Source organism: Schistocerca gregaria, chromosome X, assembly GCF_023897955.1.
Source record: "Schistocerca gregaria isolate iqSchGreg1 chromosome X, iqSchGreg1.2, whole genome shotgun sequence".
NCBI classification, from domain to species: domain Eukaryota; kingdom Metazoa; phylum Arthropoda; class Insecta; order Orthoptera; family Acrididae; genus Schistocerca; species Schistocerca gregaria.
Genome location: NC_064931.1, coordinates 693,905,080 through 693,930,060, shown reverse-complemented (window position 1 = coordinate 693,930,060; position 24,981 = coordinate 693,905,080). Strand labels below are relative to the sequence as shown.

Here is a 24,981-nt window from a genome sequence, read left to right as displayed (position 1 = left end):
CCAGGACTATCTTTGAATATATTACTGCCTACCAGGCCTGTGGCAAAACGTCTTCAAAAATCCTGTAGCACTTGCTTCGCTGTTGGATTACATAAACGAAACAGAATAAATGCATTTCCAATAGAAATATCAACTATATACCGAAATAATCTTAGACACCACCTTCGTGATTTCCAGTCTATTACATAAAAACTGTTCATCATATCTGCCTTATCGACACATCCCATATTTGCATTATATGATTTCACTATTTTTGGGCAAGGTACCTTTGTGATTTTTCTATCCTTTTCTTTACAGCTGACTTCTTCAACACATACAAGCGAATCAATTGTAGACAGCAACATGACTACACGTTTGTCTTTCCATTTGATGCAGGCAATGTCATCAGAACAAACTGACCAGTCAAACTCTTCTCTTTGCAACTCTTTGTCTGTTTTTAGTGTAGAAAGTCCTTTTCTGTGTGATCTAATTGTTCCACAGGCAAAAAGTCAGTCATCTTTGAGCTTCTGTAAAAGTGAGACACTGGCAAAAAAAATTGTCAAAGTATATGTGGTATCCCTTTCCTTCCAAGCCTTTATATATATCTCTCACAATTCTCTCTCCTAAGGAATTTTCCACTATACCTTCAACTTTTCCAGTATATATCTGGAAATCACAAATATATCCAAGCTTATCAGCTCTGACCCAGATTTTGTATCCCCTCTTGATTGGCTTTTGGGGCATATATTCTTTGAATGCAATTTGTCCTTTGAACTTCACCATGCATTCATCTATAGCTTGCTCCTTAGTAGGTGGATAGAATTCTTTGAAGTTTATCAGTATCCAATTGATTAGTGGATGGATTTTACATAATTTGTCATAATTTCTGCTCTCCTTTGAAGGCATAACAGTGTTGTCATTGATGTGAATATGTGTTAAAATCCAGCTGAACCTTTTTACCGACATTAGTGAGGAAATGTACCCATCTCAAAGTTCTTTATGGGATGATCAGTGATCACGATAATAACAAGGTTTCTTGACTCCCATCAGAATGTTTATAGCCAAAAATACTTTTAGTTCTGCTTTAGAAAGAGGTCTGTAATTGCCACCTTTCTGTGTTGCGTACACGTTAGACTGGAAAACTGTGTGTTCTAACATAGTGTCACAAAACACACACAAAAAAATCTACTGGTTGCATACCTTCACTGTCATTTTTAAGTTTTCCTCGTACACCAGCTTCCTCTGAAAAATTGGCGGCAAACTTCATTGTACTGATGTCCTTTCTCCATGAAAAAATTCGCAATGGAAGACAGTGGCAAATCATCATTAGTGTTGAAACTATCATCACTTTCATTGTCAAAATGGTCCTCACACTCGCTTTCCGAAATAATTTGAGATAAAACAGGTGTTTTCATTCGCAAATCTGGATCACTAGCACATCATTTTCACTGTCACTGCTGGTGCCAATCTGTGAGTCGGGATCTAAAGGAATATTTGCGAAAAGGCACTCCTGAATTTCCTCATCCTTTAGTCTGTGAGAATACATCATGTGAAACTGGAAAAAAGAAAACTGTCACACCTACTAATGCTGCCGTTACAGGAGTAGTGGTTTGAAATGGAACTACAACAACATTCACGGAAATAAATGCATTATTTTTGTTATTATTGCAGTACATTAGTATTAATGTAAACAGAACAGTATTCTGCATTTAATACATGCATAAAAATTACCTAATACAGAAGAATACAGTCACAATTTGAGAACAAAGACGTTCGCACACAGTGTACAAAAATGGAAATCCAACTCTCCTCATTACTTGCTAATAATTACAGATTTTGAAGCGGTTCTAGTGACAGCCGCTAGAGGGCAGCAGCAACTAGCCTGCTGAATGGTGTCCCCAAATGTAGCCACTGCCCTTTTGCCACAAAATGAGGAAATTGTAGGTGGTTTCAAATGGAACCACTTCCCTTGAAAGGGATAAAGTCTATTTTCATTTATGAAAGAAGCAACAGTAATTAGTTTGTATTTCACAAAAGAAAAGCAAGTTTGCTATGTTCCTATATTACGAAATTTTATAACCAAACGAAGGATGGTGTGGATCAGCTAGCATGCAATTATGCAAGCAAAGCAAAAACTAAACGCTGATCCATGTCTCTCTGGTGGAACGTAATGGATGCATACAGTATTTTTTTTTCTCCCCGTTGTTCTTTACTCAACACAACATCCCACATATCACCAAGGGCTTTGGCAGAAGAGGAGACTTTTCAACATGGAAATGTCAATCAAGTTGATCCAGCCATTAACCAGAGGCTCTTTTAATTCCTTTCAACAGAAATCCATACACCCCGATGTTGAATAGTTCATTACTAACCCTCAAACACAAAACAGCAGTAGTAACAGCAACAGCACAGTGGGTCATTGAAAGGGGAGATGTTCATTGTGCCTTGCTTCAAAGAATAGAAAAACAAAGTGCACTGTTAGTACACAAAACACGCATGCCAGGACCATAGCAGTGCGGTGTGCAATAATTGTAATAATTTGTGTGATGCTTTTTGTTCAATGATTTGTTCTTTGTCAATAACATACTCAGCAATTTGTAAACAGCTTGTGATAAATAATATTGATAGCTTATGTTTCAATTTTCATGACTTGATTTATTCAAGATAATTATTCAGGATTGAAAAATACTCTTTTTATGTTAACAACACTGCTAAAATGACCTCAGCTGTCTTATTTATACTGATAAATCTTAAAAACAAAATATTCATGCATAACATCCACAAAGTACTTTTTTTAATTCAAAATATCTTATTAGACAATTGATCCATTGGAACCGTGGTATGTAATTAGACAACAGATAAAAGTCATGCATAGAACAGCTAATCAAACCAGGGTTTCACACAAACAGTACCTGTATTACATCATAGTTATGCAAAAATTAAGACTTTTACCATGAGAAAGTGTTTAAATGATAGTTCTTTAAGAAATGACTATTTTAATATGACAAGGGTTTGAGAGTATATAGTGGCAATGTGAGTAAATACTGACTATGAACTAATGAAGTTAATAATTGCAGTACTTCTACTACGACAGCAGCAACCATATATAAACTTTCAATAAATGATGTATACAGCCAACCAGCTACAGAAAGTTTATTGTAGTAAGCATTGACCAAGTTTCAGTACCACTAAGTATCTTCTTCAGAAGGCATAAAAAGTCCCTTATAATGTTTTAAGCATATTACACAATAAATATCTAAAAGAACCAAAACATTACAACATTACGCCACGAACAACAGCAAGAGTTACTCCACAGATACAGCTTCTTATAAGAACAGACATTGAACCAAATGTGTGGCAAATGGTTACACTGCCACATGAACATAGCTCAGCACATGCCGAGTGCTAGTGGTATGATAAATGCTCAGTTGTATGAAATACATACTTGAAGCAGTAATACATCAGTATAGTATACATTTAAGTGTTTCAAATAAAAGAAATTGTTCACAGTGTACGGGCAATGACATTGTAAAAGAAAATATAGAACAAATAAAATAACATTTCTTTAAACAAAATGAATAAAATGACTGATTACAAGAATATATGCTCAAGTGTGACAAAGAACACATTATAGCAGGACTCCCATAAGATATTACAAATGCCAAAAAACAAAAATATAAGATAGTGTACAAAAAAGAAAGTTTTTATACAATACTTGCACAACCAGAATACAGTGCCACCTGGCATGTTATCAGTAATGAAATATGGAGTCCTCTAAGTAAAGTGAGGCCAACATTTCCTAAATGGAAGTGAAAAGAACGTGAGCCAAAACATCATACAGTTGTGAGCAGTGGCTTAAAAGAATTATAGAAACTTTTGTTTCTCAACTGTAGTTGTTCATTTAATATGAGGCCATTATTGTTGATCATATGTCTCAAGAACTCAAGTTCTTCAAAGACATCAAGCTCCCACCCTTTCTTCTCTTCATATAGAAACATCATTTCATCTACTTCTCTTGGATTGTGTCCTAATATTAATAAATGCTCTGCTAAAGTGGAATTAATAACATTACTACACTTCTTCCCTAACAGGTGTGCTTTGTATCTTACGTTAAAGACCCTACTGGCCTGTCAGACATAAAACACAGGACACATACCGTAAACAAGCTTTCGAACACCTGAGCTACTTGATGGTTCATTTGAAATTTTTAAATTATAGGTTACATGTTTTTGTTGCCTGTTATTTGTGGAGCTTAGCATCCATATTTCTTAACCAACAGATGCTGAATGCTATGCGATATGTTACCTAAGTAAGGTATTGAAATAAGTTTTCTTTTATTGTCACCAGTATTTTGACAGTTACCTGGAGTACTGAACTATTAGCTTTTGCTTCAAAAATTTCTTCTGCTATTCAGGATTCATAACCATTATTACAAGCTACTGTTTTAATTAAATTAATTTATTTTTCTTAAGGTTAGCTGGTGATAAAGCCATCACTACAGTGCGATAAATACCTGAATCGAAGAAAGCTGTCTTGTGGGACTGAGAATGTGCTGAATCAGCAGGTACAATTTGGTTGGTGCTTGTTGCTTTATAAAAAATATTGGAAATTATTCTGTCATCTATTGTGGTTGAAATGAAATTCAAAATATCTAGCTCACAAATTTTCATTTTGCAACTGAGAAATGAAAATAAATTTTCTGATTATGATCATTAAAAATTTTCAAGAGTTGGTATATTCCATCATAAGTTCTATATAATCAAAATATCACTCACATACCTTAAAAGTAGGACTGAATGCCTAATTCTGTAGAAGCACAATTTCTAAAAAAAAATTCTCTTAGTGGATTTATAAAACATCTGTTAGAATGCGCATTGACGAATAACCCATTGTGAGGCCATCTGGCTGTTGAAACAGTTTTCCATTAAATTCAAAATAATTGAACTGTGTAATATATTTAATTTGTTTATCTATTACATGTTTTTCCGTAAGCGAGCAGGTATTTCTCTACAATTTCTACAGTTATTTGTAAAAATTAGTAACGTCAAAAGCTATTAATTTTGTTTCTTGGTTACATTCCAGATTTTTAATTTAATTTACCAAGATTTTACTACTACCCACTGAATATTTTTTGAAAAGTATCATTTTTTACTCTTTTCATCAAGAAATCTGGCTGTTAACAGTACCCACAGCTAATAATGTTCACAACTGGATGAATTAGATTATGTATTTTATGGAACTTTAACTGAGAATGCAGCTTAGGAGCCAATGGAGTCATATTATGTTTCCTTTGAAAAGGCTTCAACAGGTGGTGGAACATCTCTTAATTAACTGTTTAAGACATTCTCCTGAATGTTTTGAAGATGATGTAACTGTGTACAAAGTTTGTCCTGTATACCTTGACTCTTAAACGACACGTGGACATCTGGTGCGACTTGACTGAAATACAAAATGCAGACGATTCTGTTCTGGAAAAACTCATCATGGGGGATGAGACTGACTTAATTCATTATTGTCACACAATATGATTTTCGTCACACAATGATTTTCACTCAACTTTCTGCGAACTCACAAACCTGCCTTTTGTACCATCTTACAAAGTTATGATAACATAGCATGCAACAATATATATATATATCTCCTGAAGTATTAAATGATCCACGTACATTGACTTGGGCACAAATTGTATTGTACTTTTTTTTTTTAATTTTCATCATTATAAACTTAGCCTCAACACATACCTGATTGTAGGTATCTCACATCTGACTTGTAGATCTCTTTTGCAGCAAATACAGCATCCTTTCCATGTAGCACATACAATCCATTTCTATCAAAAAATTGTATTGTACTTGATGGTTTCTGAAAAATACATCACAAAAATAACATGTTAAATAACCATACTAAAACATTAGTAATGACAGATGCTAGAGGAACCACCATGTAAATGTCATGTGATACATCACACTAACAAAACAACAAAAATAATTTTTGACAATATAATGTCATTGGATAGGTAAAAAAATCTATTCTCCAAGTGGCAGCAGGAGAAGCAGAAAAACGGATATAGTTTGGAAAAGTCTCCCAGGACTCTGGGTCAGAAGAGATTTACTATACAGGATGTGGCAGAAAGACTGATTGTTGAGGACTGCACTGGACAAGATTTGAAAACCTGAGAGCTTAAAAGTAGAAGACAGGGTAATATGCAAGACAGATATTACGTCTAAAACATTGTGCATAAGTTAATAAGAGTAAAAAACCTGTGTATGTAATGAAGGTGGAAGGGGGACAGCAAAAAATAGATACATCTGAAAATAAAAGATGTAGATAACTAAAATGGAGTGAAGAAAGGAGAAATGCTAAGTTAGAAGAAATTAACGTAAATTAAGTCTGGGTGGGTGGCAATAACCAAGAACATGTTGTAGTGCTAGTTCTGCTAGTTCCCACATGTGGAGTTCTGAGAAACTAGTGTCTGAGGGAAGAATCTATATGGCGAGTGTAGTGAAACAGGCACCGAGGTCACGTTGCTGAGCATTCTCTGCAACAGAATATTGTGTGCTGCCGGTACATACTCCCTGCCTATGCCCAGTCATCCTAATTACTTGGTGCTAGTCACACAGATTTAAAAGGCCGGACAGTGTTTACTTACCAGTTGGCATATGACATCTGTCGTTTCACAAATGGCTCTCCCTTTTGCTAGTTACAGGGCTGATATAGGTGGTGGTAGGAGGGGGAACAGGGCAAGTCTTGCAGCAGGGATGGTCACAGGGGTTGGACGAGTAGGGTAGGGAGATGGGAGCAAAAGGAGCATAGGGTCTAACATGGGTATTGCCAAGATTGGGAGAGCGACAAAAAGCCTTTCCAGGTGAGGTGGACAAAATCTCAGACAGAATGTACATTATTTCACGGCATGATTTTAGAAAGTCATAGCTTTGTTGAAATAGCTGATTAACACAGTCAGTACCAGAATAATACTCAGGGAGAAATGGTGTGCTCCCCGGATATCTGCTTTTGCACTAGGCTGGTGGGATAATTACACCCAGTGAAGGTGAGGTGAGAATGGTGGCGTATTGCTGTAAAGGGTCTGCATGGAAAGGATCATCTGAAATGGACAATATGGCAACTGTCAAAATCTAAGTACTGTTGTTTGCTAGTAGGTTTAATGTGGACAGAAGTGTGTAGCTGGCCTTTGAAGAGGATGAGATCAAAATCAAGGAAAACGACAGAAAATTTGGAATAGGGCCATGTGAAATTTAATTGTATTTAGGAATGCCAGTAATTTTAACAGGCCAGCTTCACCATGAGTCCATATGGCAAAGACGTCATCAATGTATCTAAACCAAACCAGGGGCTGAAGGCTTATGGATCCCAGGAAAGCCCCTTCCAAGTGACCCATGAAAAGGATGGCTTGGAAAGGAGTCGTCCTCAGTCCCATGGATGCAGCCCTGATCTGTTTGTATGTCTCCTCCTCAAAGGTGAAACAGTTGTTGCAAAGTATAAAGTTGATTAAGGTGAGCACGAAGGATGTCATATGTTCAGAATCAGGTGGGCACTGACTGAGGAAATGTTCAGCAGCAAACAGACCACCTACGTGAGAGACATTGGTAGAGTGGTAAGTGACATCAATGGCGGCAAGCAAAATGTTTGGTGGGAGTGGAATGGGCACAGATTTCAGACAATCCACGAAATTGTTGGTGTCTTTAATAAAGGAGCAAAATCTTTGTACTATGGGTTGCAGGTGTTTATCAGCTAAGGCAGTAAGGCAGGTATACATTTGGTGGGTGCTTTGAAGCCAGCAACTATAGTATGGACAGGGTGATAGAATTTGTGAATCTGAGGAAGAAGGTAAAAGGTGAAGCTGTGTAGTATGAGTCGGTTAAGAATTTCTATGGATTGAGGTGTTAGTCCATGTTCGGAGCCTGAGGTTTTAATGAGGGACTGGAGGCCAGTTTGTTTTGTTTTGTTTTAGGACGCAAAAACAACTAAAGTCATATGCACCCATATCAGAACCTTAGAACACTAAAACGAAAAAGGAGTTAAGAGCGACTACATGTTAAGCCCAATCAACACAAGGAAAGGCAGTGAAAAACAAGGGCTTCCTCTTGGATAAAGGTCCTGAAAATACTTTGTAGAGACAGCGGAGGTCCTGAACTAGAGATTAAATGTTCTTTGCTATATTGCTATGATGGATAAAACATAAAATGTGGTCAACAGCCCCCCACGTCATTCGCTGTAAGGGTAGATAACTCAAATGGTAAACATAAATTAGAATGTAAGTGGTTAAAAAAAGGGCATTCAGTCATGAAATGGTAAACTGCCATAGGTTCATGACAATGAGCACAATGTGGTGGGGGATGGGGTATCACCACTTAGCAAATGGCAATGGCTAAAATGACAGTTCCCAATATGCAACCTAGTTAAAACAATCTCCTTGGGCCGAGAGGAGGTCAGCCAAACAGCTGGGAGAGGTTTAGTTCCTCAGAGCTTGTTCCCATGAAGGGAAAACCAGTGGTTACGCCAAAGTGACATCACTGGCTGACAGATGGCAACACAGAGATAATCAGAAGGAATGGAAGTAGTAGCTGGCCCAGAAAGGAGAACTGCAGCCTTGGCAACAGCGTCAGCATCCTCGTTTCCTGTCAGTGTGACGTGGCCAGAGAGCCACATAAACATCACAGTGGCTCTCTCAAGAGTGAGCAAGTGGAAGCTTTCTTGTACCCATTGCACTAAGGGATGGACTGTGTACGGCACACACAGGCTCTGAAGGCACCAAGAGGATCGAAGCAGATGGCAATTGAAAAGCCTGTGTCGTCAGATGTACTGCGTGGCCTGATACAGGGCGAAGAGCTCTGCTGCAAATACTGAGCAGTGTTCTGGAAGCAGATACTGAAAATGGTTGGTGCCAATGATGAAGGCACACCTGAGACCAGTCAGTCAGTCCAAGACACACAGGTAATATCACTAAGTTCTATGTGAAGGTCAAGAAACTTACAGCAATAGACTGAATTTGGAGTAATGTCCGTAGGAAGCAAATTAAGTCCAAGGGAACACAGGCCACTGCACGAAACCAAGGTGGTGAAGGATTCACACCCATTGGGAAAGTAGCAGGTACCATGAAGCCGGAGCAATAGCTGAACACTAACTCCAAGAGGCAACACAGAAGAGGAATGTGCCCCATACTGGCACTCAAAGGAGCCATCGAAGGAGGCATAGGATGGGTGGCCAGGCATGGCAGACAAACGGTACGTGTATCCGCTGAGGAGGCCATCACATCGGTATGACAGCGGTAGTTCAGCAGTTTCTGCACAGAGACTCTCATCCAGGTTATTGTAAAAGGTGCCAGTGGCCAAACGGATGGCACAATGGTGGACAGATATGCAGATGCATAAACAAAACACACAGTCTAGTTTCAAACAGACAAGGGATTGGTATGAAGGGAGGAAGGTGGTCCGATCCGCTCCCCGGGAAGTACCGCTGAGGACATGTAGAACACTGGGGACTGGGTACAGCTAGCGACCAGGGAAGATATGTGGGAGGACCAAGAAAGTTGCCTATCAAGCATAATCCCCAGGACATTTGTAGTTTCAGCAAACTGAAGAGCAACAGGCCCGAGACAGTGGTAGAAACCCATTGCACTACTAGAAATTCATACGAACAGTTTAGTCAGTGGAAGAACAAAAGCCATTGTCGATGCTCCACGAGTGACGATGATCGATAAATCGCTGAAGATGCCGCTCAATGAGACAAGTCCATGGAGAACTGCAATAAATGGCAAAATTGTTAACCAAAAGGAAGCTGGAGATGCCCAGCCTTTATGGGGTTAATGGCGATATCAAAGAGGATGATGCTGAGGACAATGGCCTGAGGCACACTGTTTCCCTGGATAAACTTTTCCGACAAGGTGGAACCCACATGTACCTTAGAAACTACCTTTTAAAAATTCCTGAAGGAAACAGAGCAGACAGCATCGGAAGCTCCATGTGCAGAGTATAGAGGATACCAGCCCTCCAGCAGGTGTCACAGGCGTCCCCCAAACCAGAAAACATGGCCACAGTCTGGTAGTTCCACAGAAAACTGTTCATGACATGGGTTGACAAAGTGACGAGATGGTCAATTGCAAACAGCACACATTGAGCAGTAGTTAGTTGATTGTGACACTTGAGCCACCATTCCAGCCAAGCATGAATCATATGTTCCATTAACTTACAAACACAGCAGAGAGAAATGGTGTGGTATTTAGAAGGAAGGTGTTTGTCTTGACCAAGATTAGGTATTGGTATGACAGTGGCTTCATGCCAGCATCTGGGTAATGCGCCATCCTCCAAGATGCAATTGTACATACGAATAAGAACATGCTTACCTGCAAGAGAACTGTGCTGCAACATCTAAATGTGAACATTGCCTAGCCCTGGGGGGGGGGGGGAAGATCAGGACGACATGACAGCACGATCTAACTATGGCATAGCAGAGGCGGTATTGTAGCTTCCACAATTCTGAGAGGAGAAGGGTATCATCCGAGCCGCCTCCACTCATTTCCAATGGAGAAAAGCAGGATGATAGTGGGTGGATCTTGAAATCTCCACAAAATAGCAGGCCAAGGTGTTGAAGATAGCAGTAGGGTCCACAACAATATCATCTGCTATGGTCAGGCTGGAAAGTGGGGATGGGACCTTGGTCCCAGAGAGCCGTCAGAGGTTGGCCAACATGACAGAAGATGGAGTGCAACTGTTGAAAGAACTAGTAAATGAAATCCAGCTGGTTTTTCTGCTATCCCAAAGAATGTGAGGACATGGCGCACACAACTGTTTATAACAATTGCAGTTCACAACCACAGGAAGACAGTGAAAATGTGAAGAGCACATCTGTGCATGCGAATTGCATCACAGCATGCCTCACTGCACCAAGGGACCAGGGCACAGCATGGTAAAGGTGAAGTGCAAGGAATGGAACGTTCAGCGTTGGAAAAGATAACGCTTGTGAGGTACTCTGGCCATCACAACTGGGGAAATGTTCATGGAACGTCGCCAAGCAGTAGTAAAGCCTCCAGTTGACTTTAGAAAGCTGCCAACTGGGTTTACACATAGGTGGGGTAGGAGTCAGCTAATGGATAGCACATGGGAAATTGTCGCTGAAGTACATGTCAGAGAGAACAGGCCACTCAAGATGATGGGCAAGATGGGAAGTAGACAACGAAAGGTCTAAATGGTAATAGGTGTGTGTGAAGTCTGAAAGTGACATGGGTGCTCCAGTGTTAAGGCAGATGAGGTTGAGTTGATTGAGATGGTCAGCAAAGAAGGCTCCTGTTTGACAGGTTCTAGGAAAGCCCCAAAGGGGATAGTGCACATTTAAGTCACTGAGCAGCAAAAAGGGATAAGGGAGTTGCATACCAAGCTGGAGAAAGTCTGCTTTGGTAATACCAAGTGACGGAGGGATGTAGATGGTACAAAGAGAAAGGGTGAAGCGAGGAAGAAAAATGCGGACCGCAACAGCTTGCAGCCGTGTGTTCAGCAAGATGGTTTGAGTATGAATCTCATTCTGGATGAGCAACATGACTCCCCTGTGAGATGGAATGCTGTCCTCAGGGAAAGGTCAAAGTAGACTGGAAAGAAATGCAAGAGATTGAAGTGGTCATGAGGAGACAATTTGTTTCCTGGAGGCAGAAAAGTTGACACTGCGATTCCAAGATCAGCCGTAATTCCTCCTTGTGGACTCTAATGCCCTGAACGTTCCACAGGATGGGAATCATGACGGGGAAAGGAGAGGAGGGGAAAAAAATAAGGGCTTTCATCTCAACAGCTGCCAAGTGCCAACTTTCCAAGACTCACTGCTACAGGGTGCGCAGACTAGGGATTCTGCTCCATAATATCTACAAAGGTGTTGGCATTCTCCCTCGATAGGTCTGTGGATTCCAGAACAGAAAAATGATTAGCGGTGCGCACTGGCAAAAATTGAGCTTAGTCAGGTGACAGTATCACATGCACACACCATTGAAGAGGATCTCAGAATCAGCGAAGGTGAAGACCTTTATCCTTTGTTTGATTTCTTGGAGCCTTTGCGGTTGGCAGATGAAGACTCAGATGTTTGTTGGCTGGAGGTGCATAAAAAGTCTTCGGGGGAGTATTCCTTCTGTCTTTTCCTGCTTGCAGGTGTGTAACAGGTGATTTCACTGCCATAGGCAAAAATTTGATGGCTTGTTGTTCAGCTGGAGGTGAAGGAGATGAGGATACTACCTTAACACGGGTGATTTTACAAGAGTGGTGCTGAATTTGAGGTCACAAGTCTGCATGGCCGTGTCCTTTGTGGAGCAAAGTGTGGCAAGAACAGTACTATGAGTGTCAGATGATAAAATGCAGGGCTTTTGACCAACCAACAACTTGCGAGTGACAGGGTAAGGCACTTTTTCCTTCACTCAGCTCTCCTGACCAGACCACTTGTCGAGATACAAGGGACATTCTCGGGATGAGGCTGCATGGTTACCCATGAAACTGATACAGCAAAAAGGAGGAGGCAAACAATCGCCCTTGAGAGCATCCCTACCACAAGTAACACATTTGGCCAAGTTTCGACACAACATTCAAGTGTGAGTGTAACTCTGACACTGGCAGCAGCCCATCAGGTTCAGAATGTACGGTCAGACCGTGATGACTTTTTGGCGTGCTTTGATCTTTGCTGGAAGCACTACTTCATCAAACGTGAGAAAAAGAGTGTGTGTAGGCACTGATGCACTGCAGTGATGCCCTGATCAGAGAAGTAAGTTTTGATTTCTCCTTCAGTTAGACCATCTAGCAGCCAAGTGTAAATAACACCACACAAAGAATTTAGCATTCGATGGGTCCTGACAAACAGGACAACTGTGGAGGAATGAAGTTGCTAGCAATTGTTGGTTTTTAAAATCACAAGCAAAGCAACTCCTGACAGAGGGACCAACTGGCAATTTGCTAGTAGTTGCTATTACTGAGGTCCCTGGCTTGCATGCAAGAACTGTACAGACTTGTCACAGGGCCAATGTCCATTATAACATAATACAAGTGCCTGAGGAGAAATTCTCTGCACTTAATATCTCCATGGTTGTGAGCATTCCTCAAGGTTGTGAATATTCGTAAGACATATGACTTGATCCCATAGTCCTGTGTAAATGAAGCCATCTCAACAATGACCAAAAATTAGCAAAGACTTGTAAACTCTTACTATACTTTTACATATAAGTAGTTTTATTAGGGATTTGTTTACAAATGAGAGCAAGCTCGTCAACGCACCGGAGGGGGGGGGGGGGAAGATGGCACCATTTTAAGTGCAGTAATAGTGAAAGAACTCAACTCTATGAAAAAAAGTTCATTTGTTGTCCCCGGTGTCAACGTACTGCATCAATACACTGGCTGAAAAATGGGGTTAGTAATTTGGACACTGAATACGGTAAATAATGTAGCCGACAGGTGCACAGTCGCTTTTTCACAGATGTTTACTTTCACTTTTCACAACTCCCCGTATACACATTTAATATGGCCAGTCCAGTATTTTTTAACTTTCCACAAGCCTGATTAATAGTTTGTAGGCAAACATCCACATACTGCTACAATACTCTACTGTTGTACATCTACGAGCAGTAAAAATCTCACCACAAAGTTCACAGTCTTTCAAATAAATTGAACAGTCACTGTCATTGCTTTGACACATGGCCTATTGGTGTAACACTTATTTCACTGATTAGTTGATGCATTATTGTCGTTCTAACCAACACAGGTTCCCCGTTTGAAAGGAGGCCATGGACTGACTGTTTCGTGACCAAAAATCAGGCCCTTATATATCATCACAATAATAGGTGCTGAAACTACACATTGTTCGAAGTTTTATTTACAGAAATCACAATTAAAACTTCACTCATTAAATTAAATGAGTACATCAAAAAATTGATTCTTTTTAATAGTTACTTCTACTACAAGAGTTAAACCAAATTATTTGTTTAAATCATGAAATTAATAAATATAGTTATGTAAACAATACTTTTGACAAAACTGTTAATTACTTTGGAATTAATTAATGGTTGGCTTTACTAACATGTTTTCGAATAGAGCCAAATAGATACTTTAAGATTACTAGCATTTTGTCTTCCAAAGGTTTACAATTACTACAAAATTTATATTTGCTTATACATCAACAACAGAATTCCAGTTACGAAACAATCACTGATCTCACCCTTTAATGAAACACACTAACTAGGAATAGTTGAAATAAATTATAAAATCAATTACATACATCAAACTAAGCATAAAATTAGATCTGGTGTTACATTCTTTAAAACTGAGGGCCAATCTTTCTCTTTTATGGAAATTAAGATTATATTCATGTATGTTAATGGTAATTAGTTTTTTTAAAAAAAGAAGAATTTAAAGAGGCAGATATCAAAACAAGGGCAGAAATAAAAATATCTCGGCTTGCTTCCTCACAGACGGAGCATCACATCTGCTCAGGGGTGGAAAGACTTAATGCCTGACTGCAATCTGAAGACTTCATCTTGCAGGAAACAAAGATAAAGATGAGGGGTTGTTATTTTTGTTCTGAACTGTCAAGTGCAGGTCAACTTAAATACCTGATTCTTGTTTGAAGCAACGTTACGAAATGTTTGCCATTGAACTTTATGTAATTAATTCTACTCTTTCAATTGTAGCAATATATAGGGCACCTTTAGGGAATGTTGGCCCCTCTAAGAAGCAGTTCAGTTCACTTTTACTGCACCTATTTAGCTGTGAAAGAGAAGCTGTAGTTTTTCCCAGAGTAACTTCAAATTCAAGTGCCCTAACTGAAAAAAATTTTATAGACCAAGGGAAATTGAGCAGTAACATCATTAGTTATATTACTGAATGGTCTCTCTGTTCATGATGGTCAATTAATAATAGGAAAATTTACCAGAATAAACCTGAGCCCCCCAGGAAAGATAATAGCACCTATAAGTGATTAAACAATTAAGATCTTTAAATCATGTATCCAAAATGTAAATAAATAATAATGAGCAAATAGGGAGAATCATGATGGATACAGGGATTAGTGACCATAAGGTGGTTGTAGCAAGGGTTAATTCCGCAACATCCAAACCTACTAAAAATAATTGCAAAATGCATCTAAAAAAAAGGAGAGTAGGTAAAAATTCACTTGATGCCTTCCTAAGAGGCAGCCTAAAGTTCTTCCAATTTGACAATGTAAGTGTAGACCAGATGTGGTTTAAATTCAAAGGAATAGTATTAATGGCAATTGAGAAATACATATCAAATAAGAAACTTCCTGGCAGATTAAAACTGTGTGCCCGACCGAGACTCGAACTTGGGACCTTTGCCTTTCGCGGGCAAGTGCTCTACCAGTTTTAATCTGCCAGGAAGTTTCATATCAGCGCACACTCCGCTGCAGAGTGAAAATCTCATTCTGGAAACATCCCCCAGGCTGTGGCTAAGCCATGTCTCCACAGTATCCTTTCTTTCAGGAGTGCTAGTTCTGCATGTTTCGCAGAAGAGCTTCTGTAAAGTTTGGAAGGTAGGAGACGGATACTGGCAGAAGTAAAGCTGTGAGTACCGGGCGTGAGTCGTGCTTGGGTAGCTCAGTTGGTAGAGCACTTGCCCGCGAAAGGCAAAGGTCCCGAGTTCGAGTCTCGGTCGGGCACACAGTTTTAATCTGCCAGGAAGTTTCATATCAGCGCACACTCCGCTGCAGAGTGAAAATCTCATTCTGGAAACATATCAAATAAATTGCCAAGAGGTGGTACTGATCTGCCACGGTACACAAAACAGGTCAGAACACTGTTGCAGAAGCAACAAAACAACATGTCAAATTTAAAAGAACACAAAACCTCCAAGACTTGCAAAGTTTTACAGAAGCTCGAAATTTAGTGCAAACTTCGATGCAACCTGCTTCAACTACTTTCCACAATGAAACCTTGCTTCAAAATCTGGCAGAAAATCCAAAGAGAGCCTGGTCACATGTAAAGTACACCAGTGGAAAGACACAATCAATACTTTCGCTGCATGATAACAATTATGATGTTATAGGTGACAGTGCCACTAAAACAGTTACTAAACACATTTTTCTGTAATTCCTTCACAAAAAAACACAAAGTAAATATTTCAAAATTTGAATCGAGAATAACTGCTACCGTGAATAACATAGAAGTAGGTATCCTCATTGCAGTGAAGCAGATTAAATAACTTGGGCAAGGTCTCCAGTACAGATTGTATACCAGTCAGGTTCCTTTCAGAATATGTTGATACAATAGCTCCATATTTAGCAATCATATACAACAGCTAGCTGGTCAAAAGATCCATACCCAAAAATTGGAAAGTCAAACCAATACCCAAGAAAGGAAATAGGAGTAATCTGCTGAATTACAGACCAATATCGCTACTCACAATTTGTGGTGAGATTTTGGAACATATAATGTTTTCGAACTGTGTGAGTTCCCTCAAAGAAAACAATTTATTGACAAACCAGCGACACGGATTCAGAAAATATCATTCTTGTGTAACATGGCTAGCTCTTCTTTCTCTCAAAGTAATGAATGCTACCAATAGGTGATGTCAAACTACTTAAATATTTATAGATTTCCAGAGTGCTTTTGATACCATTCCTCACAAGCAACTTCTGATCAGATTGTCTGCCTATGGATTATCACCTGAGTTGTGTGACTGGATTCATGATTTCCTTTCAGAAAGGTCACAGTTCAAATTTCCGACCAAAAGTCATTGAGAAAAACAGAAGTAATATCCGACGTTCCCAAGCGAGTGCTATAGGTCCTCTGTATTCCTGATCTACATAAAGAAATTAGGAGAAACTGAGCAGCCTTCTTAGATTGCTTGCAGATGATGCTGTCATCTACTATCTTAATGTCATCAGATGACCAAAACAAATTGCAGAACTATTTAGACACGATATCTGTATGGTTCAAAAAGTGGTAGTTGACTCTAAATCATGAAAATGGGAAGTCATCTACATGAGCATTAAAAATCATCCACTAAATTTGAGTTACATGATAAATCACACAAATTTAAAGGCTATAAACTCAACTAAATACTTAGGGATTACAACTACGAATCATTCAAACTTGAATGATCACACAGATAATGTTGTGGGGACAGCAAATCAAAGACTAATTTATTGACATAACACTTAGAAAATTTAGTGTTGAACAACTTCACTCTTCATGGTCTGTAGTTCATAACTTAAGTCCCACAGTTACACGAAGTATATTAATTTAACCCACAGAATAGTTCTTACATCCAGCCACCCCACAATAAATACACCTTCCAAAATATACGTCACCACAGCATAATTCCCCTCCAAATATCTTAAACTAAACATAATATATAAAAGTGACCCCAAAAGCCTTAACCTAAAATACACCCATGACAATATTACCCCCAAAATTTTAAACATAAGCAAATTTTTCACTTCACATATATCACTTTAGTTCACCACCAAACTCACTAACAGCAGTTGCTGTTTGCATGCTCCACACCTTCACTATGCCAGCAAAACCTTTAAATATACTTATCACTTCCATTCAACAACTCATTAAGTTACTGCTACCCACAAGCATCTGTTGCCACCATTAATTAATCATAAAAACATCTATCTCATTATTCTCATTACCATCTGCAATATTATTAGTATCGTCAACCTCACTTACATTACTCTCTTCACTATCCAAGTAAAAAGTTCTCTTAGCATACACATCTGTTTTTTGCCCTGCAAATATTTCATTATTGTAACTCAATTACTGATCACCATCAATAAATAAATTTGCCTGCACAGCTTCTTCACTCATAACTAGCAATATAATTTCTCTTCATTGACATTCAATGTGTCATTCCCAGCTTCCACCCATAAAGCAGTATCTGCACAGCAGAAACACCTTCACTTAAAATACCGAACACAGGAACCATTGCTTGCTCACAATACCTTTCAACCATATTAACCATAGGCCACATTGCTTGCTTTCAAGTAACTTCAATAATTGCAGCATATACCTCCATGTATATCTCTGCCCATGAACATCTACCACAGGCCGGATTGCCGACACACAAATAATCGCATCCTTGTAACTATAGTAAATACCCACATCTACAAAATAACTTCAGACATATTTCACCTAAATCTGTTTACTAATGTTGCATTCACACAACTTTTATATCATAGCCCACATTCTTCTCTCAAGTACCACAGATGAAGTCTGATTCTGACCTACCACTGCAATCTAATGATACCAAATCCACATTTTCTCTTCAACAATTACACTTAGAATTTAAATATTATCTTCATCAAATAACCCCCAACACAAAATTCTTATCCATCGTTATCTCCCTGCAAAATATTCCATAACCATCTTCTAACCAAACTGCATGCCTATGGAATATCGCCTCAGTTGTGCGACTGGATTCCTGATTTCTTGTCGGAAAGGTCATAGTTCATATTAATAAACGGAAAGCCATCAAGTAAAACAGAAGTAAAATCTAGAGTTCCCCAACAAAGTGTTATGGGCCCTCTATTGTTCCTTATCTATATTAATGACATAGGAGGCAATCTGAGTAGCTCTATTAGATTGTTTGCAGATGATGCTGTCATTTACCATCTTGTAGTAAAGTTGTCTGATGACCAAAACTAATTGAAAAATGATTTAGATAAAATATCTGTATGGTGTGCAAAGTGGAAATTGACCCTGAATAAAGAAAAGTGTGAAATTATTCACACGAGTACTAAAAGAAATACGCTAAATTTTGATTACGCGATAAGTCACACAAATCTTAAGGCTATAAATTCAACTAAATACTTAAGGATTACAATGACAAAGAACACATAGATAATGTTGTGGGTAGAGCAAACCAAGACTGTGATTGATTGGCAGAACACTTGGGGAAGGTGGAAAAGGTCTACTAAAGAGACTGCGTACACCATGCTTGTCTGCCCTGTTCTGGAGTACTGCTGTGCAGTGTGGAATCCACATCAGGTGGGACTGACAGATGACACCGAAAAAGTTCAAAGAAGGTCGGCTCACTTTGTACTATTGTGAAACAGGGGAGATAGTGCCACACACATAATTGCATTGGAGTGGCAATCATTAAAACAAAGGCGTTTTTGTTGCGACCGGATCTTCTCATGAAATTTCAATCACCAGTTTTCTCCTTCGATTGCGAAAACATTCTGTTGGCACCCACCTGCAGAGGGAGGAATGATTCTCATGATAAAATAAGAGAAATCAGGGCTCTCTCGGAAAAATTTAAGTGCTTTTTTTTTTCCACGCACTATTCGAGAGTGGAATGGTAGAGAGACAGCTTGAAGGTGGTTCACTGAACCCTCTGCCAAGCACTTTATTGAGAATAGCAGAGGAATCATCTAGGCATAAATGTACGTGTGTACTTCTTCCTATCATCAGGCTGCCTATAACTATTCCATCTCTTGGTCCTATTTCTTTCCTTACTCAGTGTCCAATTCCAGTTGCAACAAAGTTCAGTTTTCCAAATTCTGTCCCAGCTGTTCCCCTTTACTCATTTCAAACTTACATGACCTTTTCATTTGTGTAAACTTTCTCAATTATTCCTTCCAAAGGCCCCTTATTGTGAATCTTTCTGCCCCATCAACAGGTAATTTTTAAATCAGATTTCTTTAGGTTGCCTCCACATCCTGTTCACAAAAATTTGCCTAAACATTATGTAAGACAAAAATTTGTGTGAATTTTTATTGTTCCAGGTATGATCATAACCAGTGTTAGGATTTTTAGATGCAAATTTCAGATGAAACAAGGATGGGAAAGGTGCTTGTTTATTCAACTAATTAAACAATTTCTCTTTCTTCTCTTCTAGTTAACTGAATTACAAACAAGTACATCAAATTATCACTCATCAAAAGAAGGAAAAAAAGCATTGTACTTAAGACATTAAGCATCTCTACATTTTTAAAGGTAAGTCTGTTTCTATTATTAGATTGAATGTCTTTGTAGATATTAAAGATTCTTTCAACATCCATGAAAACGAATGAGGCAAACCTTGCATTCAGTAGGAATAGCAACTCCTCAGATGTAGTGAATTCCTAAATGTCTAGATTTTTCTGAAGGCTAGGCTCAAGTTTGTCTTTGGCAAAGGCATCTAAATGCTCCCTCATGGAATTAAAAAAATCCCTTGTTTTTCCTTTTCCAGACATTGTTCTTGTAATAGTTTAATAACTGCAGTCATGTACTTCTAACTATGGAAACAATGTACTTCTCTCTGCAAATTATGTATTTTCTCCAGTAAAAGAAGTTGCTGTGCCTTCGAAATTGCACCTGCATAGGCTGGATCCAAAGAAAACAAACATTAATTTTGTCAAAATTCTCACACAACATAGCAGCACTCATCCAATATCCCTTGTGAGTAATGACCAGGAAATTTGGAAGGGGCAGGCCAGTGGTTTCCCTGTAGGCAACAACACAACTCAGTTTTCAGTAGAATCTTGTTCAGGGCAGAGATGAACTGCTTCGCAATGTCATAGTCATTATGGATTCACAAATCCTGTGAAGGGCATGAACCAAGCATGTCACATGCTTCAACTTAGGAATTAAAGGTTTCAATTGGTTACCAGCTGAAACCATGTGGGGAGCCTGGTCTATAAACACAAGAAGTAGTTTTTCGAACTCGATACCAGAAGGCCAGCGTTTCTGGCAGAAGTCCATAACTGATTGCATTACTGTACTGGAATTGGCTTTCTGCAGCTAAATTTTTTACAATATGGGCTTAACCTTCTCCCCTGCTAAAGGAAAAACTAAAATGTTAAAACATATTGTCCCACTGTATTATGGTTTCACCCAAAATAATTCCCACATTGCAATCAGACATTTTCTCCTTGATTTTTTGTATGTTTCTTCATAAACAGGCTCCATGTAGTTTTTCTCAAAGTACTCTCATGGGGCACTGACATCTTTGTGTATTTTTCAAGAAAGCCCTTAAAGGCTGGATGGTTCACTTTATTGAGTGGAATTCCTGCTTGTGTATGAGCTACACACAAATCAATGTTCAATTCCTTCAAATTTTGACTTTTAGAGGAACTCTGTTGAAACAGATTTTGTAATAGAAGTTGCCTCAATTTGTTTGCTTTAAGTATTATTCATTTGATGCTTATAGCTGGAAATATATTGTTTGATGCGATCTCACTAGTGTTTTTCACCTAACAAAATTCCTGAATCCAAATAGTACATTGCATATCAGTTCCATCACGATTTAAGATATCTTGTTTGAATTCCTCAGCCAGAACAATAAATCGGGCACTGGACATCTCTCTGGAAAAATGCCTTGAGTTAGAGATGCATTTCATATTGCAGGTAAGATTGGCTTACAACGTAGGAACAAATTTATAGCACTATATTGGAAACACCATCAAAACCAGATAAGCTTTTCTTTTTGAGAGAATGTAAAATTTTCTTAATTTCAGGAGGAGAGCTTTGTGACACATTCAACTGACTGAATTTTATGAAAGTGACGTTTTCAACATATTGCTGTTATTTTGCTCTTGGACTGTTTGCTCCTATACTTTCCACTGTATTTAAGAAATGATTCTTAAATGCATTTGCTACCTGTGACTCACCATTTATAGCCTTTCCAGTCAGTTCAAGTGATGATGTCTTCGTCTGTCGCTGGTTATCCCGGTTCTCTCTTCACTACATTCCATATAGCCTAAGTCTGTTGCTGGATTCAATGATTTTTGAGAAGTTTTTTTTTTTTTTAGTAACCTTCCTAGTAATTTTCAATAGATTTTGTAGTGTGCAACTAATGCAGGATCTCTGCTTGTTCTTGCCTACAGATACATTTCCCCTTTACGTTTCACAAGAGTCTTTAATCCCCTAGTGGTCCATGGTTTTTTTACATGGCTATTTAGTGTCCTTTCTGATTAGCTTATGGAGAAAGCTATTTTCAATTAATGATAAATTCACTTCATGGACTAGATTACATTTTATGTTAGAATTTGTTTCACTATAAATTTCATCTCAAGTTATCTCTTGTAAATACTTTCTTGCTTCAAGCTTCACCAAGGAAAATATTATCAATTTTGAGTCCTTTCGTAACTGGAAAGTTAATTACTGAGACCAAATTGTAGCATGCAAATAAGGTTCCCAGATAATTTTTCCTATCAGAGTCATTTAAAAAAGCTACAATGTAGTCACCACATTATTAACAGCTTGCTGCTAACAGATAGCACTGTAAGAAATCCATATTCCTCACAAACCTTCCAAAATTTCCCAGTGGGGATCTACATACTGCCACAATTAAAAGTGCACTATTTTTCAGTATTAATTCAAAAGCACACACTTCTATGTGCTGATCTCTACAAAATCTACTTGTATGAATATTCTGGAACATGTGTTCTGGGTTAATGAATGTAGTAGCTCCTCCTTTTCCATATTAGTTCTGCATCAGTAAGCTGCTTTTCTATGTAAGTTATGGAAAAGGGGCAGTTGTACTCTTTATCAGTGGTGGATCATAAGTTCCAATTGCCCTTCCCAGCAGCGACTCTGTGGTGCTGGAAAGCTGGATCCTGACTGGCGGGGGCAGTAACAGTTGCAAAATAAGCTGCCACATCCTAGGAAAAGTCTCATGGGCTGGTTTGGAGAGTGCCATTCCTCAGTACAGTGGCCACTGGACACCTCCATCCTGTCCCAGAAATCATCCTGATACCTCCCACACAATGGTACTCTTTGTGGAATGGTTAAGAGTGGTAGAGAACTGTTGCCAAGATCTCTTCTTGCTCTCACAAATAATATGGTGACATTAAGCCCTCAGCACTGGAAAGGTGGGGAGGCTCTCTGCAGTTGTCTGGCACTGGAACCTTCGCAGAGCCGTCCATGCAGTCCCAATTACAGAATGGCAGTCATCCTCCATTGGGGGACAGGAGACCTTTTCAGTTGTCTGCAAAACTGTGGAACGGATGTAGTGGATCATTTGGGTAATTTTGATCAACCCATTCCTGGACACTGACACAGAGTTCAAACTCGGCAAGGCAGCTGTTAAGTTTCCAGTCCGCTCTACTGAGTGCCCAACATGGCAGTTTTATATTGGGCAATAATATGCATGGCAGGTTAATCCAGACAGGTAAGGATTACTGCTGTGCAAGTCACTGACCACTCCCCACTGAGCAGTGTCGGAAAGAGCTGAAGAGCATGAAGAAAATGGCTACTCCTCCATTAGCTCTCTCTTCACTAAGGTTGTCCTTTTTGTGGAGAACATATCCACATAGCACAAGGGTGTCAGAAGATTTGAAGAGACTCTCCTGAAGACATATACACAGTGGCTGAACCTGAGTCGGTACACAACCATACAAGTCCTGAACCCCAGTAAGTTCCACTTAAGCGGAGCCGGAACGATGCATCTCCTCCATGTTGAAATGAAATGATCGTATGGCACCGTTAGCCGGGAGGCCCCATGTGGAGCAGTTCGGCCGCCGTATCACAAATTCTTTTTAGTTGATGCCACTTTGGTGACTTGCTTTTGTCAATAATGATGAAATGGTGATGAAGGACACACAACACCTAGTCATCACGAGGCAGAGAAAATCCCTGACCCCACCGAGAATGGAACCCGGGACCACGCGCGCAAGGAAGCGTGAACGCTACTGCAAGACCACGAGCGGCAGACTCCTCCATGTTAATTTTAGCAAATAGAAGGAACATTTTTTCTAAAACCATTAAACATATTACTCTGAAATTTGGACTACATTTCCAGTGAATATTTCTTTACAAATTTATAATGCCATGTTATGAAATATTTATTGGTTTTTGTTTTACAATTTTTTTTAAACAGATGCTTTTTTCTCTAAAATTCTGCACTTTTCTTCTATAACTCTTGAATTATATAATATTTTTTTATGATTTGTAATAAAAACAAAGGAAAACAAGTACACAATATTGTGTATAAATTTCATTGTTATACTGTTAGTAGTTTTTGAGAAAATGTTCCTCAAAGATGAAATTTTTAAAGTTAAGGGAAATGGCTTCCAAAGTTTTTTAATACATTCCTGCCCCATATGATGGATTATCAGCATCCTCTTCTTTTTCCAGTGTTAGTTTCCTTCTAACGGGTCTTTTCTTCCCTTTTGCTGCATGTTGTAGGCTTTTGTCTCTTCTTCTTGCGCCTCTTAGTCTTTCTTCATCAATTAGGCGCACTGTGGAAATGGTGTTGTGTCCTAGTTGGCAACCTAAACGTTTCAGCACATCACATTTGATAATGTTTCCTTCACTGTATGTTGCCATTGCATCATACACTCCAAAATGCAATGTTTTTATCTGTACAAACACTCTTTTGGGAATCCTAATCCAAATTAAATAATTTACACTTTAATTTGGATTTTGTATTTTGTCATGTAAACACTTTTCCAATAAACTTGGCTGTGATAAATCTCTGAATATGGGCTTGATTACATCAATTACAGCATTTGACAAACTGCTTTTATGGGCATATTCCTTTCCTGATTGGTACTTACACCATGAGTCAACACCTGTAAGGCACAGTGGATGTTGTGGGTGCTCATTTGTTGATGCAGTATGAAAAAATAAAGCCCATACTGCTCTCCTCATATGCTCAATGCTTCTTATATTTTCCCTAACTGCACACCCATAATACCTCTGCAATCTATCAATTGCTTCACCTGTCAATCTTCCTCTACCTCCAAGGGTCTTACCATAACTAAGCTTCTGGGATCCTAATGTCTGCTTTAGTTTGCGCAAGCGTGCCCCCATGCGCTTCTGCGTATGTCCAATGCGCTCCTGTTTTTTAATGTGAATTTCATTGCCATAAGGTTTGAGTTCCTCTACAACTTTATATCCCTTAGAATCAGCATCTCCTAGATAGATAGTGTATCTGGAAAAAAAATTAGAGACTTATGACCTCTACATTGCCATGATCCATCTAAAGCAACAGTCGAATCTCTACAATTCCCATTATCTGTCACAGCTTCTTCAGCTGCTCTCTTCATTGTTGCTTGAACAATGTCTTCAGCAGAAGATCC

At 38.9% G+C, this 24,981-nt stretch overlaps 1 protein-coding gene across 1 annotated transcript in view; it reads right to left on the bottom strand.

Moving 5' to 3' along the window:
- The window catches only part of LOC126297694 (DNA mismatch repair protein Msh2), a 196,179-nt gene that overhangs the window by 136,872 nt on the left and 34,326 nt on the right, over positions 1–24,981 (bottom strand). Inside the window, exon 3 of the mRNA XM_049988816.1 lies at positions 5,721–5,838. Coding sequence (XP_049844773.1) covers positions 5,721–5,838 — 118 coding nt within the window. The remainder of the gene's footprint in view (positions 1–5,720; positions 5,839–24,981) is intronic.